This window comes from Lepidochelys olivacea (assembly GCF_965140295.1).
Source record: "Lepidochelys olivacea isolate rLepOli2 genome assembly, chromosome: 13".
Taxonomy (NCBI): Eukaryota; Metazoa; Chordata; order Testudines; family Cheloniidae; genus Lepidochelys; species Lepidochelys olivacea.
Window position 1 is genome coordinate 4329137 of NC_140423.1, and position 27520 is coordinate 4356656.

The following is a 27520-nucleotide window of genomic DNA, read 5'->3' on the forward strand; positions in this document are numbered from 1 at the left end:
GCCCAGAAACAGCAGCTGCCACCACCCCGGGTAGCATAGAGGATGGCGACAGCTTTCCTGGCCTTCATGCCAGTGCCACAGTGGCAGCCTGTGGCCAGGAGGAATCACTGCGGAGGACTGAATTCCTAACAGCCTGTGACGGGTGCATGAGAGATAATTTGGTTGGAGGTGGAACAAGCTCCTTGGGGGTGATCGAAAAGAAAAGGCCACACAAAGATCTGCATTTGCTTGCTTCCTCCCCTTTAAATTTACAAGATTTTCAGGCTCCTTTCAGACATTCTTCCTCGCTCCCCCAGTATGGGACCTCCCTGTTTGAGAAAGCCTGTTCTGAGAACAGCAATCTCTGGGCGTAACACAAAGGTCACGGGGATCCCTCCAAACATGCTCATGAAGCACGGGTTTTAAAGCCAGATTTAGATATAATAATATGGAGCTATACCTACCTCACAGAGCTGAAAGAGACCTTGCAGGGTCATCGAATCCAGTCCCCTGCCTTCACAGCAGGACCAAGTACCATCCCTTATTTTTGCCCCAGATCCCTAAATGGCCCCCTCAAGGATTGAACTCGCAATCCTGGGTGTAGCAGGCCAACGCCCAAACCACTGAGCTATCCCTCCCTCTCCTCTCACCTTTTTCCATAGCTCAGTCTAGTACAAAGGCACATAACTAGGAGTAATGGCATGGGAATTACAAAAGGGAGGCCTTTTACTTATGATATTAAGGAAAACTTCCCAAGAGGTGGAATGGCTTCGTTTGGGACTTTTCAAACTAGACTTGCCAAACAGTCATAAATGTACAGCTGGAAACCCGTTCCTACATCACTGGGGAGATGAGTTGGGTTACCCCCAGAATTTCTATTACAATTTTTGAATGAGGCCTGAGGAAAAATGGTTTTCAGTTTACTAAGAAAATCTAAGCTAAGGAAAATGTACATCAAAATGTAGAAATTTTAAAGAAAACTTCAAGCCAGAGCAGCTCAGTCGGGCTCCAGATCCACTGACAGGAAAAAAGGAGCTTGAGGAAGAAGGGATACATGCTCCTGTATAAATCTCCCTGCATGAGCTGTACTTAACATGGTTCCCTCTTATTCCAAAATGAATAGTTCTGATACTCAGGTGGGCTTCAACAGGCTGTCTCTGTGGAGATAAATTAATTTAACATGGGAAAAGGTCATTCAAGATTCTGAACCAAACTCTCTCAAGTGATATTCTGGGACTCCTGGACATCTATCATGTCTCAATCAGTGTGTAAAAAAAATCAAGACAATGTGTTTTAGCAGCAATTTCCCAATTTATTGAAACTGATTGATTTTTGCAAGTATGTCTAAGCTAATCCCATCACATAAAGTAATCATAATCAATAGGCATACCTTTGGCATGCCTAGGCAGACAAGAAACTGTGAGATCAACTAGAAAATAAGGTAATATTTACCTGAACTACATTTACAGAAAATCAGTACAACACACAGTCATGTTCTCCCACTGACTTCTGATTACTAAAATCTCCCCACCTCCCCAAAATATTAAACACATCTCCAATACAAACACAGGTTTATAATAATTAATATAAAGTCAGTATAATATAGAATATTCCCAGCAAAAAAAAAATAGTCAACAATCTTCAAACACTGTCTTGGTGGGTTTTTTATTTTTAGTTTTATTTTTGTAGACAGGTTTAAAGCATGTTGAAAAATAAATATATATGAAAGCATACACACAGCACTCTTACTATGCAGAAATTCTAGAAAAGGCAGAAATCCAGAACACAATATAGAATCTAAAAATAAAAAGAACCATTAAGTATGGCTTTCTCAAGAGTTGCACATGTCACAGAATGAGCTAAAATAAGATTATCTTTCATAATATTGCAAAAAATTCCAGTTTTTGCATTTTCTTGGAGGTTTTTTTTTTGTTTTTTTTTTTTATTAAAGGATGATGTGCAAAATTGGAAGCATTAAGGTGGATCTTTTTCACACAGGTGCCTATTCAAAGATGGCAGTGTTCTGACCCAACACTCTACTGCAAATTGAGAGTCAAAATATACAACTTTGTCAGGAACAAGAGTTTGATACATAACCCAAAGTAATAAATTCCCAAACATACATATATATAAAAAGTCAACTGAATGCGATTTTCACTTTGGAGTTGCAGAACATTTAAAGGCATAATTCAAGATACAAAACATAAAATGGGACCTAATGCTAAAGTAGGCTTCCTTTTGATAAGAAAATATTCCTTTAATAGTCCAAACACTATTTGTTTTTAAAAAGAGCCAGTCACTTCGAAAACCTTCATGAGACATGTCCTACTTCTCATCTCCCTGCAAAATCATTCTGTATCTTTGTGAGGTTTTATGGTGACCTTAAACTTTAATATATAAAGAAACAATACTTAAATATATATAAATTAGGATTTTTGTTTAAATGACTTTTTGAAAGAAACAAAAAGTGGCCAAGAACCTAAGTTGCCTGTATTGTTCAAGAAAGCTTTTAATGCAGTATTTTATGAAGGTCTAACTTACTGCATCATTTAGCATTCTTTAGGTATTTATTCTGAGCTGCATAGATAGTGTATATAAAACTGAAGAAATGCATTCAATCATTGAACTGCATGAGAAGTTAGCAAAGCTATATTTGAGATGCTCTTTGTAGTCCTGGCCCCATTTTATATATAAAAAAGATGAGAATAATAAAGAGATTCAGGGTACAGTGATCACATATTAACATATAAATTTTTTTTAAAAATTACACACATTTCCACTGAGATCAAATGTTTTATTTTTTCATTAAGGGAGTTCTTTTCTGAAACTAAATCTACATTTTATTTCTTTATGTATTTAAAGAAAATGAAATTTAAAAAGGGAACCTCAGTAAAATATATAAATTCCTGAAGGGAAATAGAAGAGTGGATGCTAAAGATTATTTGAGCTAGTGTTGGATAGAACAACATTTAGGCAGAATTTCTTTACACAGAACAGCAAAGAGAAATTTATATAGGCAGCAAATTACACAAGTATCTGGACACAGAAAAATGTGAGATATGGTTGGTAAACTCTAAACTGGCGCTCCAAATTTAGAAAGTCAAACACCTGCACGCAGTTGTGCATTTGCTGACGTCTTTGTGGGACTGGGCCTGGGGATGGACCTGGAAATTGCTGGTCTCTTTCCATGCTTAATTTCCTGTTTTCAAATCTGATTTCTTTTAATTTTTACATAGATTATCCCTGCAGTTAAACACAGTGCAGCTTCAGATTTCAGTTTATAACATAGAAGCGAAGTAACTGGTAAAGTTGTATAGAGAGCCCCCCTTTTCATCTGATGGAAAGCATCACCGTTTTCAAACTCACTTTCTTTCAAAAATAAAATCCCATGTCTCTCCCCCATAGGGTGTGAAAGTTTAAAAAGCAATTCCTTAAAGGTTTTTAATTTCCAAATCTGCACACCTCCATCAAAAACAAAGCACTTAAAAGTATACATCACATATTAGAATGATTTATTTGGTATATATATTTATTTAGTGTAAGTTAGTAATATAGACGTATGCGCTATATTATAATTTTAACATTATAACAAGTTAGCTTTTTGTGGGTTTCTCTTCTTTTTTTGCATCCTCAATTTGAAGAGCACAGAAGTGGCACTGGTAGAAAACATTTATGAAAGCCATTTGGCTTCTTGTCCACCATTTTAAAAAAAGGAAAAGAAAAAGGCAATATAAAATATTTCCAAATAAAACACAAAATAAAGCTAAGCACCCCAAAATATTAATACAAAATCAAGTTCGCCCAAAAGGGGGCAGGGACAAGGGAAAAAGTCAATTCAGGATCAATACCTTTTGTTTCTCCCTAAAACATACTAGCTGAAGATAGTGAATTTGTATAGTGGAGTCAGGGTGGACGAAAAGTGGAATGTAGAAACTGAAGGTTTGTGGTTTCGGGTTTTTTTTTTTTTTTCTTCCTTTCTCCATTTTTAAATAGATTTAATATATAAAAAGCCAAGCTACAGGTTTCTTTAAAGTACTGTATGTATTTGTCTACATGTAACAAGTGATTGCTGGAAGTCTAGGGAAAAAATTAATATTTACAGAATAAATGGCAATAAATCCACAGCCTGCATATCTGATAGGTGAAAGCAGTCAAGTTCATGAAACAGTGGCCTGGTTTTATAATCAACACAGAGTGGACACAACTGCTGATTTCTTTTGCATTTAGAAAAAGGGATATAAAAAGGTCCAATCTTAAAATACTGGGGGGGTTTTAAACATAGTTATAGGGCTTTATAACAAGCTAAAATGCAAAAACAGCTTTTTACAGTTTCATAAAAATGGTTTTATATGCCCCTCCCACACTATTCCTTGAATATTTAAAGAATCTGGTTGCCCATTTTTGTCAGGTAACTTTCTCAATCCTAAATATTAGCCTAAATATCACATAGACAAGTGATCATAGAGCTTTGCTTTGAGCTAACAATAGATTTAAGACCATGGATTGACTTAGAAAAACATTTTTCCAAATTACTGACAAGTACCAAACTTGAACAGCAACAATTCTGGTGCTTATACACAATGTGAAAGTATAAACCTTTGTGAGTGGAGTCCCAAAATTTGGGGAGGAAGAAAACATGCATAGGAAAATTGGGGAGATTTTGGTTTTTTTCCTTTTCAAGAAACTGAAGACAACTGCAGAGAAAGGAATAAAATACATAACAATGGTGATATGACCCTTCAAAAAGAGCAATGCCTAAATGTCCAACTATTCTAGGTAGCCAGGTGGGTAGGTTCCTGCATTATCACACTTCACTGGGAAGAGATTCCTGGCACCGAAGAGCTGAAAAACCTAAAGATTTGATTACTTGGATTTTGTACAGTAAAATCTGCTTTTATTTTACTCCCTGGGTAGAACCATGCTTTCCATTTTTTAAAATTAAACTGCAAGCACTTATATTGTTTTCCCACAAGAAAGTACCTTTCCCACAATTGGGGGGAAAATAGCACCTTTTAATAATTTGGCTTCCTAGATTTAACTGGTTGCCTCTTGGTCTTGTTTGTGGCAGGTTTCAAGACCACCATTAATCATACAGGTTGTATAAAAATCTGCTCCATAGCAAGAAAACAGTGAGGTCTTCAGCTTTTTTTTTTTTTTTTTTTTTTTTAAGCACCAAAAGCATAAAGGTGAAAGGTTCAGCAGAAGCTTTTATTATGAGCAGGACACTTTCATTGAGTTATTTAAATGTTGTCATAGGAAGGCAGCAGTGGCCAATATGAACTGAACTATTTGGAACACACCCATGTAAACTCTACTGTATAAGAGGAGATGCTCTAGTGGAGAAATATGGTTCTCTAAAAGGGAAGGTTTACTTACTTGGAACCAACAAAGGAAGTTTTACTTAGTCAGTTAAACATACGGACTACACCTACAAAGTAAGTAGGAATGTTTCAGCTTGGCAAGGATGAATATAACAATTTGGGAAAAATCTTGACTTCAGAGCCAGGATTTCTCCCCTAGTTCCTTGAGTTATCACAATTTGTAATTCATTTTGCTAAATGACTTGTATTTACTAAAATTTGCATATAAATATGAAAAAGGCAGTTAGTTGACACCTAAGGAAGAAAGGTGACAACTTTCATGTAAACCAAGCAACTGGGTACTAAACTCTATGCGTCTTTTATAGCAAAAGAAATCTTATGGAAACACCAACACTCATTTCAGATAATAGAACTAAACAAGGTTGGAAAACTGGATACTGTTAAGATGCCAGTGGGCCCAAGTAATTTCATGATCTTTAACCTGATGTGCTATTTGGGAGTTAAGATCCCATGTTATGAAAGGGGTTCTTAAGGCTGCAGCCTGAATTGCTGTTTGATCTAACAGGCTCCATAAAAAAAATCCATACATTAAAAAAATTAAATATTTAAATTAATTCTTTGCGAAAGGCTTGGGTTATATGGAGAAGCCCTCAAACACACAGGTCAGTTTATTTACATGATACTAGTTTGTAAGTAAGTCCACTGCTGCTGTGAATTTAGAACAAACAAAACTTTTAAAAAAAAACAGTGGTTTGGGACACAAAACCTCCCTGGTATTTAATTCAGGGTGGGGAAGGTTTATAAAAGGAACACATGCTTTACACTGTCTCCTAGTCTCTCTCTCCCCCCTCACAGTGCTTACATCTTCAGAAACTCTAAGTCACTTGCATGCAATCTGATTTGCTCCCACAGAGAGGCAAAGACAGACAATCATATTTTTCCATGTGGGAGAAGGGGAAGGAGATGTAACTGATGCCACTAAAAGTGACACTTACTAATACAGTATCTGAATGGTACAGATAAAGGACTTGTTTGTTTAAAAAAAACCACAAACAACTCTTTTGCACACATGGACAACAACAAGGCTACTTAGTTTTTCCCAGCACACTCTGTCTTCCCTCCCTCCCCCTACAAACAAAATCTTCCCCGTTTCCCTAAGAAATCCAAGTAAAATCCTTGTCATTTTCTCCAGAGTTCTCTTGCTCCTGTGGAGAGTCGACATCTTCTTTGTCATCTTCTAGAATCACATCATCTTGTGAAATTCCTACATCATCTTTCCATTTTATATCATCATCATCCCCCATCTCTTCATCTCCCTCCACTTTCATGTCATCTGGATCCTCCATGTACTGGCCTTCACCAGGATACAATTCATCTGGAGAACCTTCTCCTCCATTCTGATCTAAGTGGCCTGTTATGCCTCGACCAGAGCAATCGGCACAAACTCCATGGCGGCGGGAACCATGCTTAATTCCCACGCTGGCTGCAGACATGAACACTCTGTTGCACACTTTGCATACATATTTTTTATCTTTACTGTGGACCTAGGGAAGGAAAAAATAGAAAAAAATTAAGGCAGGGAAGATGAAGCAGAGAATTGCAAATGTGGTCCAAGAAAGAAGAGATGCTTTCCGTTTTGCTGTAAAGGGAAAAAAATAATGTAGCCCGTAACTGTCACTGGGTGGTATTTCGAACAGAAATGATGGGTCCCAGGTATGACTTTTATCCACTATATTTCTACTAGTATTAGTAGGAAGGTATTTTACAATGCAATGGAAAATCCTTTTTTTGAAACACCTCTGACTGTGAAACCAATCATTTCAGCCTAAACCTCCTTGCTTCTCTTGGTCTACATTTACCACAGGGCACTAGAATGCACACATTCCTAAAATTCCTACTACATTTTGAAAGTCTCATACTATCTTAAAATAGCTGTCACCAGATGCTAGTTAAAAGCTACCCAGAAATATGTCTCAAAGATACAACAAGAATTTCAGTGTTTGCTATTGGTCAGACAAAGGAACGGTCTACCTTAGGAACATTTTCACTGGTGGTGTAACCATGTCAGTGTAGTTACACGGTGCAAACTGCTAATGTACCTGCACTGCACTGAAGTAAAGTAAGGTTTACTTTGGCAATTAACCATATTAAGTCGTGCCTTTGCAAACCCTGTCTTGGATTGGTTCAGTGCATCTGTGTGAGAGGTGTACCCTGCTTTAGTTGCAGTGACACAATTACATTGATTAAGTTTTTCAAAAATGTTCCCAATGCAGACAGGCTCAAAGGTGGTAACTTATCAACAGGTGTCAGGATATTGTAACGCATGAATTTAGCGGTCTGTATTCCATCGTTATCACCATCACCATAGGCTAAAGAATAAAAATCTAATCAATGTATTCACTTTAAAACAAAACAAAAAACCAAACCACCTTCTAATGCACATCAGCTTCAAAATTTGTGTCTACTTTGACAGCTGAAGGTTTATCACAGAAGTTTCTGTTTCTTGAAAGAGTCACACAGCATTGTGTGTCTGAACATGGCATTATGCACAGCTATTACAGTTACAGAGTACGAGCAGCAGTGGAAAAGTAATCTGCAGAATTTATTCAGAGGGAGAACATTGTTCTAACTGACCCAAACGTCACAGTATAATAACCAGAACTAAATACTTGAAGAGTTTGTGTGTTTAAACACAGCTCCATACAAAGTATGCTAATACACGTAATCTCTGCCTTAGTGCATTTTCACTTTAGGCAAAGCAAGGGAGCCTATTTACTCATTAAACTCATTTGCTACACTCCACTCCTAAAGAAAAGAACGTATCAGTGGGGTCAGGATTACTGAACTCTACTTCAGTGGAGTCACACCAAAAATAATCTGGCACACGAACACATGCTTTTAAAAGTTCTTTCTGTTAAGATGTTACAATGCCAAGAGGTCTCTGGAAACAGCATTCAAATCAATTGTGACTCTCTATTCTTTGAATTGATGGGCCTACCATGTCCACCAGAGAAAAGATGTTTTCTGTTTGAGGGCTCTAAGGCAATTAAAACTATGCTGGCTATGCCACGAAGTTATAGTAAGGAACTGATGAAAAAACCCCAAATTAAAAGCTAGACTTTGACCTGACAATCTGAGTTTAGAACACATGCTTCCTCACATTGAAGTCAGGTGGTAAGTTGGCTTTTCCACACAAAAAAGGAGATAGGAGGACAGATATTAATGCAGCCCAACTTTCATTAGGCATAACTTGATCCAAAGTTTTTTGCATGACTAAATCTGAAATTAATCTGAAACCAGTCAGGAAATGTGCCACATAGAAAATGCCATAGAAAGATAAAACAAACAAACAGGTCAATATAGAGCTGTGCCATAAGTCACCTTTGAACAGGAGATGGCAGCCTTGCAGCTGAGCCACTGGTCTGGGATTCAGATCTGGGGTTAATTCCCAAATCTGTGGCAGATTGCCTGGGTGAGCTCGGACACTTCACTTCATCCTTGTGCCTAAATTACCCGTCTGCAAAATGGGGATACTACCTATTTCCTTTCTTCCACCCTTCATCTGCTCTGTCTGCTTCGACTGTAAGAGTAGGTGAAGTTGGTCAGTTTCTTCTCTCTCCAAATACCTTTAGTTCAGCTGGGTAACCAATAAGGAAATTGAATATTCTAGTTGTAAGCACTCCGATTAGCCTATGATCGGAATAGGAGCATAGGAATTGCCATAGAACAACTGGTTTGGCTTCAGATCCAGGAAATGTAGATCTTCTGTGACTCAGTTAAAAATGTGTTTAATTGACCTTCTTTCTGAGTAAAAAAATGTTTTCACGTTGATGAGCCCAAATGCCTTTGGGAGCAAGGAAGTGGAGCCAGCACCACGAGAGCTGCCAGCAGACAATTAGAAAGTGGTCCATGGTCCTCAGCCAACATTTTCCCAAGGGGTCTCAACTTCCCAAGATGTGATTACGCTTGTCCTTGCTACAAGTTTTTGGGCCACCGTGTCCCCCTTTTAGTCGATACACCTTATATGCAACTATGTCAAGAGCACACACAGTATATGGGCAGTGCCTCCCCATGCTATCTACTGATTCAGTTACTGTGTTTCTAACCTTTCTGTTTGCTCACTTTACTCTCCTTTTCTGTGTGTTTCTTTTTTATACACCTCCTGTTACTCCCATTCCTCCTTTTTCCTGTCCATTTTTATTAGTTTTTGCTCTCTTGGTTTTTTCTCTCCCTTCCCCTTGTTCCCATTGCCTATTCCATCAATGACCAGAAAGCTACGCTGCTTGTGATGGAGGTGAATATTTACTGCTTTCACGTGGCCGAGACTCTTGTTCTCACAACTGAGCTGTGTATTGCGAGGGGTGACACACACAGATTGGACCAGCAAACTGCTTCCTGACCCTGCACTCCCCAGCCATGAGCTGTATCTCTTAGCAGCTTTATGAGGGCCCATCACAGGGCCAGAAAGGCTACCCATTTCTTTACCCCTAGCAGTATGTTTGCAGTGATAAATTGGTCCTGCTTTAACTGCTCCGTTGCTCTTCTCATGTGGCACCTTACCCAAGTTGGGAAACTTAACATAATCCATAAGTTTTGCTAAACAGAATGACTAGAGTCTGTTCAAACAACTTAACTCTGAGACTAGGAGTATTGTGTTCTTGATACTCCCAGCTGCCTTGAACTTTGAGAAACAGAAATCATCAGAGAGCTTAGTGCCCTCCGGAGTGGAGTGCTTGACTACAAAGTTGATTACAAAGTTAATGTGAGGAAGTGTTGCTCTTAAGATATAAAGATTCGAGAGAATTTTTTGTTGAGTCTGGTGTTACATTCCCAGTTTCTGTCTGTTCAAATGCCTTAGTGGTGGTCAAATGCATTACAGGGGATGGGAATTATTCAGGAAACCCTTTTTCTCTGAGCTGGGACAGGAAATTACATATATTTGGGGATTCAAACTTGGATGTCAGTAGTCACAGTTCTCAATCCTGACAGCACAGCATCATCTCCTGCAGGCAGCAAGAGTTTGGGCACTTCACCCACTCTCATGTGCATTTAGCCATGGTACCAGCTGTGTTGGTCACAGACAATTCATTTAGAAAGCACCGAAAGAAGAAAAAAGTCTGCTATGTACACTTGATTTGTGCTACAAGAATTCTTACTTTCAACTGAAATTAGTTGATTTCCGGCTGTCTGTTTTTATTCATTATTTATATCACCTGGGGACCCCAAACAGGTTGTTATAGTGCCTGAGTCCCCAACCAAAGTTGGGGCTACGCTGTTTTAGCTGTTGCACAAATATATAATGAGAGGCTGTGTCCCTTCCTCAAAGATCTTACAGTCGAAGCAGACAGAGCAGATGAAGGGTGGGAGAAAGGAAATAGGTAGTATCCCCATTTTGCAGACGGGTAATTTAGGCACAAGAATGAAGTGAATTGTCCGAGCTCACCCAGGCAGTCTGCCACAGATTTGGGAATTAACCCCAGATCTGAATCCCAGACCAGCGGCTCAGCTGCAAGGCTGCCATCTCCTGTTCAAAGGTGACTTATGGCACAGCTCTATATTGACCTGTTTGTTTGTTTTATCTTTCTATGGCATTTTCTATGCGGCACATTTCCTGACTGGTTTCATATTTAGTCATGCAAAAACTTTGGATCAAGTTATGCCTAATGAAAGTTGGGCTGCATTGGTATCTGTCCTCCTATCTCCTTTTTTGTGTGGAAAAGCCAACTCACCACCTGACTTCAATGTGAGGAAGCATGTGTTCTAAACTCAGATTGTCAGGTCAAAGTCTAGCTTTTAATTTAGGGTTTTTTCATCAGTTCTTTATGAAAAAGTTAGGGCTTCTCTACACTTACCGGGGGATAGATGACGGCTGATCACTCTCCCGTTGACATTGCATCGTGTGAACCCCACAGTAAGTAGATCTAAGTATGTCACCTTCAGCTACGTTATTCACGTAGCTGAAGTTGCATAACTTAGATCGATCTCCCCCTGTAATGTAGACAAGGCCTCAGTCATGCTTCTGCTTTGATCAACATTGAGTTCACCAAAGCCGGTGCATTCTTACTCCTATTGAACTACACGTTATTCCATGTTCTGAAATACTTTTCAAGATGGGTTCTTGAAAACTATTTGAAATACTATTGTATGTATTACCATATGTATATGAAGCAAACTCTTTTTTAAAAAAAGTTGGATAGTAGACCCATCCTAAAGAATGGATCTTAAAAGAGATTTAAAATGATCTATGCTGTATCCATGTATGCCGTTCTGTGTTACTGAAAAGATTTTCAGGAATCAAAACATTAACAACATCTCAGGAGATGGCAAAATAGGTAGATGAGGGGAGGTCCTCAGGGCCAAGAGAGCCAGAAGTGACACAATATGCACCAAAATGAACCATAACTTCAAACAGAAGTCCAGCAACCCAAACTTTTAAATGATTCTCCCCTCCACCCCGCTCCTTTTCTACATTTGATAGTCCAACTGGAATACTCAGAATGACGCACACAACTGGATTTTGCCATCAAAACATACTATTTCCATTCCCCCAGTTAACTCAAAAGATGTACCATCTAAAACAAAGGCACGTATGCTGTTTGTCTTCAGTGGTTGAAAATGACCACTTTCATGGTAGACAGACCGTATTCTTATTGTATTTGATAATAAGGATATTCACCAATATTTCAAAGGGGAATAACTGCCCTGGCTGCAACTGCACCAAATCCTAATGTAAAAAAGAAAAATATTCCACCCCGAACTATAAAGATCCAGGGAACCAGCTGGCATGACAAGGTGTCTACAACGGCAAAATTAACAACAGACCTTAAAACCTTTGTGTCTACAGGGGACAGAGCCAGCTGCTTGGATGTGCCTATTGAACACCAGAAGACTAACACCCAAAGGAAATAATAAAGGGACATCTCAAGGAGCAGTTGGTCCCAAGGCCAGATGGCTGGGCACTCATCCGAATGGACACATACTCATGGAAGGAAGTAAAAGACGGTGGGGTTTTAGATACCATAGCAACTGATAACATAAGCCCCTTGATCATTCTGGTTTAAGTGGTATGGGCTAACTGCCACCTTGTATATAAACACCACCACTTGGCAAGCTAAGGCATGACACTGGCATCTGCTGCAGGCAGGCAACTGCCTACCAGCTGACTACATACAACTCTTCCCAGAAAAAGGAACTGAACATTGTTTCAGAATGCACGTGTGAACAAAACAAGCTGAATTCACAATGTAGTATCTACATTAAAAATGTCAGTTTATATTTTAAAAAAGCTATAGCTTCTACAAGAAGTTGGGTGCTCAGCAACAAGGGAAGCTGTTATTTTTCCCTCACAAAGCCACTAGATTTAAGTAATTTCTGGTCACTATGGACACTGCAACTAGCAGGGGTCAGAAAATTTTTAGCAAAAACAGGGACAACCCAAAGGGAAAAACAAAACAAAAAACCCAACAGCAAACAGCAGATCAATACTTTTTGCTGAAGCCATTTAGAAATATTTGATTATAGGGCTACACATTTTCCTTGCAAGGTGGACATCCATTTTTGGAGACACAATGTGCATTGCAACCTCAAGGAAAGCGAGTGGTGATGTAATGTTAACTGATACATTATCCATTGGTTACTTTTGCTATTACATCTAGGCCCTCCAAAGTAAATGGTCATTTTAAAATAAAATAAATGAACCTTATTTAGAATATGTATTTCTCAGTACACATCTATAAATCAAATAGAAGAAAGGAAATATCAAAGAGATATTTGCCATCTCAGGTCATGTGTGTGTTTTTCAGAAGCACAGCTGTTTATCTAACTCCTCTTTAGATAGAAATCACACTAGCAAAACTAACTTTTTATAGACAGTGTTTTAAGGGACAATATCAGATTTAAAACAATATTTTTAAAAATTAATGTCCTTACCTATGTTAACGTTGCATACATTACTAAAACTAGAATCTGTGCTGTTCATACATTTTGTATTTCTCTCAACCTGGACAATGAAAATATATCTGTCATTTTTGTTTCTAGTTAATTTCACTGTCAGCTTCTTATGCTCTAACACAATGGAAAAGTATCTGAGAAGCAAGGAATGCAGGGAAAATCTTATTTGCTTAAAAAACTTGCTCTGGATTTTAAAAAGATACCGCACAGAAACATTTCTACAGACCTGAGGTTATGTAAAAGCTTTAACAAACAAAACAAAACACATTTTTAAAACAAAAAATTGGGCTAAACAAAAACTAACTCAGGCCCTTTAAATCTTGCACATTGATTGAGGAACTGAAAGAAGCAAAGGCTTTGCTGGTTTAAACACATTTCCTTTTCTCTACTTTAACTTTTTACTCTGAGATGTATGTCTGGGAGTTATTTTTATAACAGGTGCAGCTTGCATTTGATGCACAACAACATTCATCTCCACAGTTCTACCTGCAAACTGGCACTAAGAAGCACAAACGTCTGACATATCAGGAAAATAAAGTTACAAGACAAATAAGCACAAGGAACAAGATTCCATGGGTTTCCCTCCCCATATTCAATTCACACAACCCCCAACACCTCCCCATAAGTGAAGATGAAGATACTGATTGAACTAGTAGCCTGTGGAAAGTGATGCTGTGCTAACTGGAAAAAAAAATCCGATGAACTATCCATTTTCTGGAGTCTTATACACAATCTTACCCTGCAGGGCTCTCACTTTTGTGAAAATACTCAGTCAGTGGGTTCCTCTGTAGAGATTTTTGTCAGTAAACCTGATGGGTCCATATTGTAACATCCAAAAAGCGAAGTGAACCTACCTAGTGCTTCTTCATAGAAGGAACAATGGTCTGAACCGAAACCAATCATGATTTTTAATTTATTTTAATTGTCATTTTCACTGTCCAGTTCGGGGCACCACCACACGTTAGGGAAGATGTGGATAAACTGGAGAGACTCCAAAGGAGAGCAACAAAAATGATAAAAGGTTTAGAAAACCTGACCTATGATGAAAGGTTAGAAAAACTGGACATGTTTAGTTGTGAGAAAAGGAGATTGAGGGGGAACCTGATGAGCTTCATGTTAAGGGCTATGCTAAAGAGGACAGTGATCAACTGTTTTCCATGTTCACTGAAGGTATGACAAGAAGTATACCGTTAATCTATAGTAAGGGAGATTTAGGTAAGATATTAGGATAAGCTTCCTAACTATAAATGTAGTTAAATTATGGAATAGGCTTCCAAGGGAGGTTGTGGAATCCTCGTCATTGAAGGTTTTTAAGAACAGGTTGGACAGACACTTGTCGGAGACAGTCTAGGTTTACTTGGTCCTGACTCAGGCTGGACTTGACCTCTCGAGGTCCCTTGCAGTCCAACATTTCTATGATTGTTAACCCAACCTTTATCAGTTTCGTTATAAATCAGTTAAACTCTTTGGAATAACTTCGATAGTAGTAATGTTTTTTTTTTATTCCATGTGAAACTTTTTCAGGACTTTATCCCTTGCCCTGCAAATCTGCACACCCAGTTGGCACTTTCAAAACAACATGCCTAACCTCTGGCCATAACTGGATTCTGAGGGACAAGCTCAACTGCATATAAAGAAAAGCTACAGATATCTCAGAGATGTCTGATACATCTCCCCACGTATATACTAAAAGAATTTTAACTCCACTTCAATACACCATGGTAGTGACCTGAATGGTCCTTCCTTATAGCAAAAATGGAGATCTAAGATGGATTTGTACAAAACTACCTCAACTTCACTTCTGAAAGACAAGAGAAGATAAAAATATGCTACATTTAACCTGTTTAAAACTATCCACTACAATAGGAAAAAAACCTTGCAAATGTCAGGATATTCAAATGTGTTATATTTAACTTAAACTATCGTTTTAAATCACCTTTTCAAAATCTGGTGACGGGAGAGAGGATTTCTCTGTGGATATCTGCTGTTTGACTTATAACCAGTAAAACATAAATCAGTCTAAATTTATCTTTAATCTTTTGTGATACCTTAATTTACATGTACTTCACATGGAATCTACATCATCCAAAAGGAAAAGCTGTCTCCAGCTCCTATCTGTCAAAACCCATTAAGGTAAGGGTCTTTCTTAGCCTGGAAGATTTTAGTCAGTCTTTCAGCCCACAATCAAGAACTGTTGCTTCTGAAGATAATACATTCCACTGAATTCTCTAGTAGTTGCATCTACTTGCAAATTCAAAATTAAAAAGGTGATAAAAGGTAAAAGCAAGCAAGTTATTGAACTGGCTCTAATAATTCTTTTCAGTGATTTCTCTGCCCAGCACTCTTTTCCCCTTTCTCTCCCATAGTGTTACAAACCAGTTGATGTATGAGAAAGTATTACTATGAAGCCGCCACCATCCCTAAAATTAAAGCTGAAACTGGTGTTTGTGCTACAGACCTGATTTAAGGGGGAAAGGGACAGTGCTGGTCTTGGCTGTTGAAACTATTGTGCTAGAAGTTGACATAAAATTTGTTCTTTTTAAAGTAACACTGTTTCAAGGTGGGGGTGTTTTTTTTGTTGTTGTTGGAGAAAAATGTGAGTTAGTTTTAGATTCCTTTGTGTCAAATTCTAGCCCAAACATTCTGTTTAAAAATCAAACAAAAATAAACTTGGTAAGGTGTTAGATTCTAGCACTTCTAGTTTGTGGGTACTGAATTTATTATAATAAATAGAAACTGCCAGGGTATTAACAGGTTTCAGAGTAGCAGCCATGTTAGTCTGTATTCGCAAAAAGAAAAGGAGTACGTGTGGCATCTTAGAGACTAACAAATTTATTTGCGCATAAGCTTTCGTGAGCTACAGCTCACTTCATCGGATGCATTCAGTGGAAAATACAGTGGGGAGATTTATATACATAGAGAACATGAAACAATGGGTGTTCCCGTACACACTGTAACGAGAGTGATCACTTAAGGTGTGCTATTACCAGCAGGAGAGCGGGGGGGGGGGGAAACCTTCTGTAGTGATAATCAAGGTGGGCCATTTCTAGCAGTTGACAAGAACGTCTGAGGAACAGTGGGGAGGGGCTTGGGGGGGAGAACAAACATGGGAAATAGTTTTACTTTGTGTAATGACCCATCACTCCCAGTCTCTATTCAAGCCTAAGTTAATTGTATCCAGTTTGCAATTTAATTCCAATTCAGCAGTCTCTCGTTGGAGTCTGTTTTTGAAGTTTTTTTGTTGAAGAAACCCATTGTTTCATGTTCTCTATGTATATAAATCTCCCCACTGTATTTTCCACTGAATGCATCCCATGAAGTGAGCAGTAGCTCACGAAAGCTTATGCTCAAATACATTTGTTAGTCTCTAAGGTGCCACAAGTCCTCCTGTTCTTCTTCCAGGATATTAAGGTCTTGAAAAAGTAGCTAGTGAGTATGAACAACAATATTTGCAACAATTATATCTAATTTCACTATCACCAGATGGGGCTTCATGTCATCTCTACTATCCCACAGTCTCACCCCACATCATCAAGGTGATGGACTGTCAGATGCAAGAAATCTAGAAATGATGCTAACAAATGCATGGAAGGGAAAATACCACAACCAAAGAAGGAAATTTGACAAAAACAACGCACACACAATGTCATGTGTTTATAACAACACCGCAGTTGAGACAAGCTAGCAAGTTACAACAGCACACATTGACCTTCTAGCAGCTCTCTGAACAGCAAGCAATCTTTAATTAAATGATAATTAAGCACAACAAGATAGCGGTAGTCCTGGATCAGAATTTCCTTGCTTTTACTGGGTGGTGTATTACTTCAAAAAAAATTGTTCCTAATTATTCAGTCTTTGGCCAACATTTTTGATCCTAAAGATACCATTGCCTCTTGTGCCTTGAAACACCAAAGCCTAATAGGTCCTCCACAGCAGTCTATGTTGCATTAAAAAGTAGTTTAGTGCACCAAGAAGTGAGGATTGGAGTTTGAGATCCCAGCTCAGTCCCTCACCTTAGGGCCAGGAGCACTAAACAGGGTTTGCAAACCACTTCAAATTGTTCTTCAGCAACTCCTCTGGTTGAGTTGGAGGACCAGATGTTGAATAACTCCAGAGGAACAATAAGCAAGATACTGGGACTTTTAAAGGTAGAGAAAACAGGAGAGAGGTCTTCTGCATTCCATAAAAGACTCAGAAGAGCACCAGGGAAAAAAGAGAATACAAATCTAAGTCAGGTGAAGTTCCTTTTCTCCTTAATCACAACAACAAACCACCTTTCTGTTTTCCAACTACTTCAAATGCTTCTACTTACCAAGGTGTGCCGTTTCATGTGCTCCCTGCGTGTGAATTTTTTCCCACAGATTTCACAAGGATAGGGTCTTTCTCCTGTATGGGATCGCATGTGTCTCTTCAGGATACACTGATGCATGGCTGAGAAACTGCAGTATGGGCACTTAAATTTCTTTCTGATGACTGTGAATTCATTTACTGAAAAAGAGCAACCCAAGAGGGCAGGTTACAACTCAAAACATTTCAAATAATCCATTTTCTTGCTTAATTTTCATTAATGTTTTTGCTGTCAGACCACATTCCCACTGTTTTATGCTCTGCATAAGGAAAACATTTAACAAGTTCAATTACGTTGCACTGTCTTTCTAATGTCTGCCTTATTAAGTGGAAGATTTTAACTAGGGTACTTATACTGTGTCAACACAGCTGGGAACTTCAAGTATCTTCCCCAGAGAAACTTGTTGATAAGACTGTACACCAGGCTGTCAAATATTTAGCAACAGTAAAAAAATGATGCAATTTCCTTAATGTCTGTTAAAGTACAAAACAAAAAGGGATTATAATCTGCTATAATCCTAAATTATTTTCAGGAATTGGTTGGCCAATATAGAGACATCTGAAATTCAAGCATAGTTCTAGTTAGTGACAGTGCCCTCATGTACTGAAACAGCTACATGCAGAATCAGGTCAGAAATAACTAGCTGTGAAGAGAGGATCACAAATGTGACATATTGATAGCAGTATGTCGAATTTCTCTTTAAACCCCTAAGTAAAACGAATGAGTGAAATGCAGTTTATAGGAAACCAGGTACTGTGGAACTATTGCCATTAATGTTCAAAGATGAAGGGGTGTCTTAGACAAAGACAGAGTTCACCATGCAAGCATTTAACAGTAACCATCTTTAAAGTAGCATACTATTGCTGCAAATACGGAGAGTAGCAGAAAGCAGATACAAAATCTTTAATGAAAGCGCAATTCTTGAAAGTGTGTTCACGGTCCAAATTGTATAATCTTTGCGAGATTAATTTTCTTATCACATTTTCCTGAATGATTTGGAAGAGAATGAATTTTTATAAGTTATTCCTGTGCTGTCAACGTTTCTCCTTTTGCCATCCTTTTAGAGGTAAGTGCACTCAAACTGGACCCCAGGGATACATACAGTATTCACAGCCTAATGGCCTAATTTGCCAACAGAATGCACATAGAAGCTGTGTTGCTGTTTCCCCCTCCAAATAAAAATGAAAGTGGAACATGCAAAACAAAGCAGGGGAAAACAGAAGATCTGATATTCCTTAATGGAACCCACCCATTATACATTTGGAGGTCATTGTCTTTGTGCATGTAATGTTTGATATCCTCCCACTAGTGATTCTCTTAGTTGCCATTACTATCTGTTAAATATTACCCACTTCAATGACTTTGCCCAAAGCAGTTTTACTGCTAGTAAGGACCTGGATTCTTAATCTTAAGGATACTGGTTTGCATTCAATAAAAGCAAATTCTAGTCGACATCTTAAACCTTGGTGGGCTTAAATATGCTATTGTTCTAAGTAGATGGCAAACCAGCGCTGTGTTTTCAAATGAAGCACTGCATGTAGGAGAGAGAAGGAAAAAAGGGAAGTCTAGTGTCTATTATGGTCTTATGTCACTAAAGGTACCGAGTTAAATTACAAGATGCATACTCAAATATTACATCCTGCAAAGATCCCAGTAGCTAAGTCAACGCTGACAGCTCTCAGCGTCTCACAGACCCACACCCTTCAAGTGCAGTTGTACTCTGAGAAATGAACTATTTTTAAATGACACCTTTTTACTCAGCAGGCCTGCTCCCTGCGTGTATTCCGTCTCATCGGCTTACTCTGGTGACCAGTTCTTTTTAAAAATTTACTTCTATTTGCATGGCAGAGCAAACACAACGAGAGTGGGAAACTAGGTTTGATTCCTCATGCATACACAGTGAAGACAATCCTTTGAAACCCCATTGATTAGTATGGGGCTGCACAAGTGTCACTGAAGGCTTAATCTGAAGATATTGAGTTGCACAGGAACACCTGGGAACAATTTTGGAAAAATTTTTATTGCTGGAACTGATACACAAGAAGGATAGAAGAAAAAAACATTTTGAAAAAAACTTGACTGTCTCATTATTAAATTTCCAGGGCTAGTACTTGGAGAACCAACCAGTCTTCTTAGTTGTAAGCTGTGAAATTCAAAGTAAAAATCAATTAAACAAACACTGAACCACAGTGGGTTGTGGTTTTTTCCCTCCAATAGAGAGACTTTTTAGACTAGAACCATACTCATATGCAGATGGTTACTTGTAGTCCATGTAACTTATTTCTAAGCATATAGATGGAAAATCCTTCACTTTTTTTGTCCACATTTAACTATTTAAGTGCTGTGCCCTTGATGACAGAGGAAGAATCATATATCCAGCAGAACAGCACCTGTTGTGCTACTCAACACAAAAAGATAGGTCTTGATATTCCATTACTTTCAGTGGAATAATTGAAGAGTAATGCAATTTTCTCCCCTTTTTAAAAAGCATACATAATAAGATAATAAAGGGGCCACCTGTTGTATACTTGTAACCAAATCTGTTACGTTATGATTTCCTATACATTTAAATGTTACTCATTGGTTATATTCTTATCTCTAGGCCTGAAGATTGTGGATTCAAATAACACCCAAAGACGGAGGCACCTACCCAGTGTTGCAATACACTGTAGGATTAGATAAGGAAGTACTATTAGAAACATTATTCCTTAGGGGATCATTCAACAACCCCTTCTAACTTTTGCTGACTGCCCAGGTAGAAGTTAGAATGCACAGCACTTTTATTTAATGAGGAGGAAATGAACATATTTCATCAGATGCCAAAAGCTAAGCAAGGTCACATTTGTTCAATACGCGAACAGGAGACCAAGCAAAATACTGAGTTCTGTAAATTTTGGTGATTCAAAACGTTGACTTTTTTTTTTTAAATTAAATGAAAAAAATTGGCTTTTTTTTTTTTTTTTTTTTTTTACAAGAAAGGATTTGGCTGAAAAATGTTGTACCACTCTAGTACTAACTGATTGAGAAACACTCTTCTCCAGGCCAGTACTGTAAAAAATGCCCCACGTTTGTGCTGGGGTGCTGGGCTTCCACGTGCCATTTTTCAGATAACGCACAAACATGGTACTAACAACAACTGGTTGGAACATTTCTGATGAAATGTATTTTCATTGAAATATGTTGTTAAATCGAAGAGTAAATGTTTCAGAGACCTATCAGTTTTCTAAGATTTCTAAGGTCCAGGGCTTTCTGGTCATTTCTGACGAGAGAGAGATCATAGAATCATAGAATATCAGGGTTGGAAGGGACCCCAGAAGGTCATCTAGTCCAACCCCCTGCTCGAAGCAGGACCAATTCCCAGTTAAATCATCCCAGCCAGGGCTTTGTCAAGCCTGACCTTAAAAACCTCTAAGGAAGGAGATTCTACCACCTCCCTAGGTAACGCATTCCAGTGTTTCACCACCCTCTTAGTGAAAAAGTTTTTCCTAATATCCAATCTAAACCTCCCCCACTGCAACTTGAGACCATTACTCCTCGTTCTGTCATCTGCTACCATTGAGAACAGTCTAGAGCCATCCTCTTTGGAACCCCCTTTCAGGTAGTTGAAAGCAGCTATCAAATCCCCCCTCATTCTTCTCTTCTGCAGGCTAAACAATCCCAGCTCCCTCAGCCTCTCCTCATAACTCATGTGTTCCAGTCCCCTAATCATTTTTGTTGCCCTTCGCTGGACTCTCTCCAATTTATCCACATCCTTCTTGAAGTGTGGGGCCCAAAACTGGACACAGTACTCCAGATGAGGCCTCACCAATGTCGAATAGAGGGGAACGATCACGTCCCTCGATCTGCTCGCTATGCCCCTACTTATACATCCCAAAATGCCATTGGCCTTCTTGGCAACAAGGGCACACTGCTGACTCAACACTGCTGACTCAAGATGCCCAAATTGAAAATCTGATCTTTTCTATAAGAATAATGGACATTTCAACACAATTCAATTTTGTGGAAACATTTGAAAAATTTTGTTTTTGTTCTAACATGGAATGAAATCAAATTTCAACAACTCAAAATGTTGCCACGAAACAGAATTGTCATCTTCTGGCTGGCTCTAATCCTGACCACTTAGAGGGAAGATCCAAAGTACAGTTTCCTTCTCCATCAAATGGGGCAGTTATTTTTAAATCTACCTCTAAATTTCCTCAAATCAGCACTTTGAACTTAATAGTCTTCACATCTTGTCCCAGACTGTTGCTCTGTTGTGTTCTATAGCTCTTGTGTTCCACCCTGAAGTTATTTAAAGCAGCTCTGGAAAACTGTCATGAAAATTTACTAGTCCAAGCACAAAATCTATTCACCCACCTGTACCATGGTGACTATAATGATAATAATGAAAAAACAAAGACTATTTTATTCACTTGTCAGAAAAGATTACCCACTCCAGTCAAGTAGAATTTCATAAGGTTACTTTAAAGGGATTACACCCATGCATGCAAACTGCTTTGGGAACCTATGGAATGAAAGGTGCAAAAGAAAAGATAGAACACCTGAGTTCCCGGCACCATTCATTCTCAATAAAGCATATTCTAATGTCCACTGCTCTCTGCCAGCTATTGTTGATAAAACAATAGCAACACCTTGCTTGTGCAGTCATTGTGCTACTAGTATTTAACTTGTTACTTGTAAAGCACTGTTGAAATAAACTAGAGAATGGAAAGGTATTCTAGTGTATTTTATTTTTCCAACTTGCCTGGGAGAACTTAAAGTATATGAAAAATATTTTGCCTTTGCGTTGTATCTAACACATTTCCCAGTTTATTTCTTTTATGAGCAATCTTTAGCAAGTTTGAATATTGTGAAGGACAAAGATATTTATGATAATCTGTTGCCAATTTCAACGGGATAAGATCTCTCAGCTGCTTGACCACTAACACTAGGTTATACAAACAAAACATTTGCACTCCACAGGATCACCATAACCCAAATACTACAGAATCTAGACAAGGTAAGCAAGCTATAAACAGATCAGGTAAGATCAGCCAAGGTCAGCTAAGCTTCCCACAGCTACACGGCTATTTTCAGTATTGTCTAACAATTTAAACATAACATACATAACTACATAAGGGTCTTATTAAATTCTCAGCTATCCAGCTCTGTTGGATTCCTTCATAGGTGGTTATTTACAGGAATTAAACTAGTCACAGGTGCAGTAAACAAGGTTCCTGCAGGGCCAGCGTTGTGAACAGGAGATGTTCCCTCTCATGTACAGTTAACCAAATCAGTTAAAAAAAAATGCTGTCCTAGTATGGCAAAACAAATTGGGTCCTTTCAATGAAAATGCCTCAAATTAACAGCAAATTTGTGATATTTTGGATTAGCTTTCACCACCACCTAAAAAAAGTCATTAATAGTAATCTACTGGTGAAATACACTATAAATAAATGCAGGACTTGATCCTCTCACCGATGGGGTGGAGGAAATTTTCCCCTGTGGGTGTGTGAAGGAGTGCTGAAGCTATCCATTTCTGCAGAATTTAAGATGTTCTTTAAAAAAATCAAGTGTGATCCTTGCAGTTGCAAAGAGAACCTTCCAAATGAGAAGTGATACAGTACTGCTTTCCTGAGTCCGCAAAGACAGACTGTTCTAAGCGCCGCCACTGCTGGCATTCCCAATTTAAGCGGAGTCAAGCTGACAAGATTATGGTTAGTTTCACTGTTGCTATTTAGAATCCTGACAACAATGCAACTGTAAATCAGTTTCACACTGTCGACCAAGAAACCTCTTACCAGCAACAGAAATAGGTACTGGAGCTATTCAGAAGAGGTAACATAGAATAGAAATTGAAAAGCTAGAGTAAGTCACAACAACATGTGGCTGTTTAGAACAGAAACTGAAGAAAAAATTACTGCTGTTTCAACTGTAGAACTTTATGTAGGCAGAATGTAGTTAACAGTGTTACAATTAGCCAGGATGCCACCTATACCAAGAGTGCCATGAGAGTACTCACAGAAATTAAGTGCCCCCAACACCATTCTGCGATACGGTGTCAATTCTGATCTGTAGATTACAAAGGCAAGAGAAGAAGGGATTACTGTGATCCTCTTGTCTGACTTCCTGTATAATTCAAACCATAGGACTTCCCTGAATTAATTCCCATTTGAGCTACAGCAGATCTTTTAGAAAAGCATCCAGTCTCGATTTTAAAATTGCCATTGATGGATAATTCATTACAACTCATAGTAAGTTGTTCCACTGTTAAAGATTTATGCCTTATTTACAGTTTGAATTTGACTAGCTTCAACGTCCAGCCATTGGATTTTGTTATACTTTTTTCTGCTAGACTGAAGAGCCTTCTATAATCCAGGTACTTATAAACTGTGATTAAGTCACCCCTTAATCTTTGCTCTTTGTTAAATAGATTGAGCTCCTACAGTGTCTCACTTTAAGGCATAATTTCCAATCCTTTAATCATTCTTGTGGCTCTTCTCCAAAACTTCTACAATTGATCATCATCCTTCTTGAACTGTGGACACCAGAACCGGACACAGTATTCCAGTAGTGGTCTCACCCGTCCCAGATACAGAGGTAATACAACCTCTACTCCTACTTCAGATTTCCCTGTTTATACATCCAAGACTCACAACAGTCTTTTTGGCCACACACTCACACTGGGAACTCAAGCCCAGCTGATTATCCACCAGGACCAGCAACTCTTTTTCAGAGTCACCGCTTCCCACAATAAGAGTCCCCCATCCTGTAAGTGAGGTACGTTCCTTGTTTCTAGATATATGACTTTACATTTGGTCATATTAAAACACATAATTTGCTTGCTCCCAGATTACTAAGCGATACAGACTGCTCTGTTTCAGTGACTTTTCCCATTTTACCATTCCCCAATCTTTTCATCATCTGCAAACCTTATCAGTGATGATTTTATCTTTCCTTCCAGGTCCTTGATAAAAAACAAAAGGTTAAATGCAGTAGAGCTAAGAACCTTGCATGTCTCCACTAGAAACACACCCACTCAATAATTCCCCTTTTACAATTACATTTCAAGGCCTGTCAGTTAGCCAGTTTTTAATCCATTTTATGTGCGCCATGTTAATTCTGCATCTAGTTTTTGTTTTGTTTTTTTAAATCAAAATACTACGTGGTACCAAGTCAAATATCTTACCAAAATCTAAGTATATTCCACCAACACTATTATAATCTTTATCAACCAAACTTGTAACCTCATTTAAAATAAAGATATCAAGTTTGACTGTATTTATTTTCTATTAACCAAAGCTGATTGGCATTAACTATATTACTCTTCATTAATCAAGTCCCATAACAGCTATTCCATTAGTTTCCTGGGATAGATGTCAAGCTGACAGGCCTATAGCTACCCACGTCATCCTGCTTACCCTTAAAAATATTGGCATCACATAAGTTTTCTTCCAGTGTTCCGGAACTTCCCCAGCATTCCAAGAATTATTAAAAAAATCAATATGACTGGTTCAGAAAACTCAGAGGTAAGAATGCCACTTACTGTACACATTACTTCCTACAACACTAAGATGCCCCTTGGAGGTCTTCCCTCAACTTATTGTCCAGACAACATATGGTTTAAGCTTGCGAGGCTAAATAAATTACAGTGAAATGTTGCATGTTACTGAAGACATAAAAGTCCCCAATTTCAAAGCCAAGGTATACAGTTCCAGGAGTTAACCAGGCAAACCCATGTACAAAATGTCCATTTACGTCACTTTGGATGCATGGTCATAGCAAATCCATGCAAATAATGCGTGTATTTGGATACCTAAACAGTATGGAAAAACCAGGCACAAAAGCTTTGAGAGAATGGTGAAAACAGATTGAACCACTTTAACTATTTCTGCTTACCAAGAGAAAGATGTGAAAGTTTTATGTTAAATTCAGATACAAACACCGTTTCAAATAACAGATCCAGAACATTTTATGATAATATCCCTCAAATTCACTGCTTTGGGTATTACAACGAATCTCAGTGCATACGACAAATTTTGCCGTTTACTTAAGATTAAACAGACAGAGGACAATAATTTTTGCAGTTATAATTTTATTAAAAACTAAATATTTTGTCAAATATCCATATATTTTTATTTCTGCATCTATAATCTAAAGACTTGAAAAATAAAAGCATCATTAGAAAAACTAATACACAGTTTCATTTTAGAGTTTCACAATACTATCTATCTATCTGTTAAACACACATGCCTATAAGCACATATATTTAGTCAATAATATATTAACCTCGGTATGGACATACAATGCATTTTTTGGTCTAAATGACAAAGTTTAAATGTACGAACTATTTGCCCTAAATAAAAAGGCTAATATTAAATATTTACAACACTTAAGAATAGCAGCATCTGTAAACAAAGAAATGATCATTGACCAGATTACCAAAATCATTACCAGCAACGATACATGGCAAATACATGAAGAATAGTACCAAGAAATGAAATATGCATTACGAACAGAGTTGTATTTTGAACAAAAACTGCAAAAATAAATAATTTAATAAATTCATTTATATAAAATGAGCATTTTAAAAAAAGTTATCCAGCAACACTACAAAAACTTTGGCATTACTGTCTCAAGTTATCTATCTTGTTTCACTGAGGTAAATTTTCATTGTTTTACATTTTTAGAATTCTCTCCTTGCTAATACATGTTAGCTCCCCTCCTGCTTTCCTACCTGAAAAAGTGATGTGCAGGTTTAACACTATCCTGGTTTGTACATGCATTTCCTGCATACGATCTTTTAAAAAAACCTGTTTGCAAATCTAAAACTCCAAACAAGTTCCCAATGGTGAAAGATAAAGACTTTTTAAAAAAGCATAAATCTGGTCTGTCGACTATCACTGCTAAACAGAGACAAATGCGTAGATGATATAGGAAAACAAACGGTTGTACAATGTTTATATGCATTAGTCCTATCATGTAACATACTCACATCAATGATGTTATTTCCACTCTAGTTTAGAATATGCACGCTAACTCAGTGATAAAGGGAACCCATTTCATTTAGCATCACATGAACTACAGAAGACATTTTATTGTAAGGTTTGTCTGCAGTTTGGAGATTTGTAGTCAACACCCTCCCCACCAAAAAAACCTACAGCTAAATTTATGCTTTCTTAATATGTTGCTAATCTCATTTGCAACAATTATTCATAATTTTTTCTCTTTATTGCTGATTGCTACCGTCAGGACCTCCAAAAAGATATGTTTATAATTCAAAGCCCAAATTATGGAGACAGAATTTCTGGAATCCTGTGCAGTAACTAGATCATTTCTGTGCCATATATTGTTTGGCATTCCCCTGCTTCAGTTGTCCACCCAAATATACTCTCATTACTGCAAGACTGCAATATATTATTTCATTTGGTGTGTTATTAGCACTGCCATCCTTAAGACAAGATGTTAAACCAAAAGCAATTTCTTCTGATTCTATGGAAATTAATTTTTTTTTAAATTAAAGGGACAACTTGTTTCCTGACCAAAATTCTCGCTCTCAGAAACAGCTGCTACATTTCCTATACAGTTACATCAATACCAGCAGCTATTTTGTAAAACACTGCATAACTATTGCATAAAGGTGCTATATAAAACTAAATTTTATTCTACAAGTCTGTAATTTATGCATATGCTGTGTTACTGCATGACAATTATTGGAATACTGAATCTTTTGGATGCCAACAAGTGTTTCACAAAATAGCTTGAGGCAAGTTTTTTCCCCTTCATTTTACACATTAGACTGCATTTTAAGCTTAAACTATATCTTTTGTTATTTACATGGTAAAACCAATAATCCCTATCACATCATCTCCTACTTCCCAATTTTGAATTTAAAAATACAAGTTTAAGAAAGTTTTCTATTACATGTTTATATAAACATTTG

At 37.8% G+C, this 27520-nt stretch overlaps 1 protein-coding gene across 1 annotated transcript in view; it reads right to left on the reverse strand.

Moving 5' to 3' along the window:
- Positions 1–1270: 1270 nt before the first annotated feature.
- Positions 1271–27520, reverse strand: part of ZBTB46 (zinc finger and BTB domain containing 46) — a 108739-nt gene continuing 82489 nt past the window's right edge. The window contains exons 5-6 of the mRNA XM_084645320.1: positions 17563–17738; positions 1271–6844 (exon numbers count right to left, since the gene is read on the reverse strand). Of these exons, the coding sequence (XP_084501446.1) occupies positions 6455–6844; positions 17563–17738 (566 nt within the window). The 3' untranslated portion in view covers positions 1271–6454. The remainder of the gene's footprint in view (positions 6845–17562; positions 17739–27520) is intronic.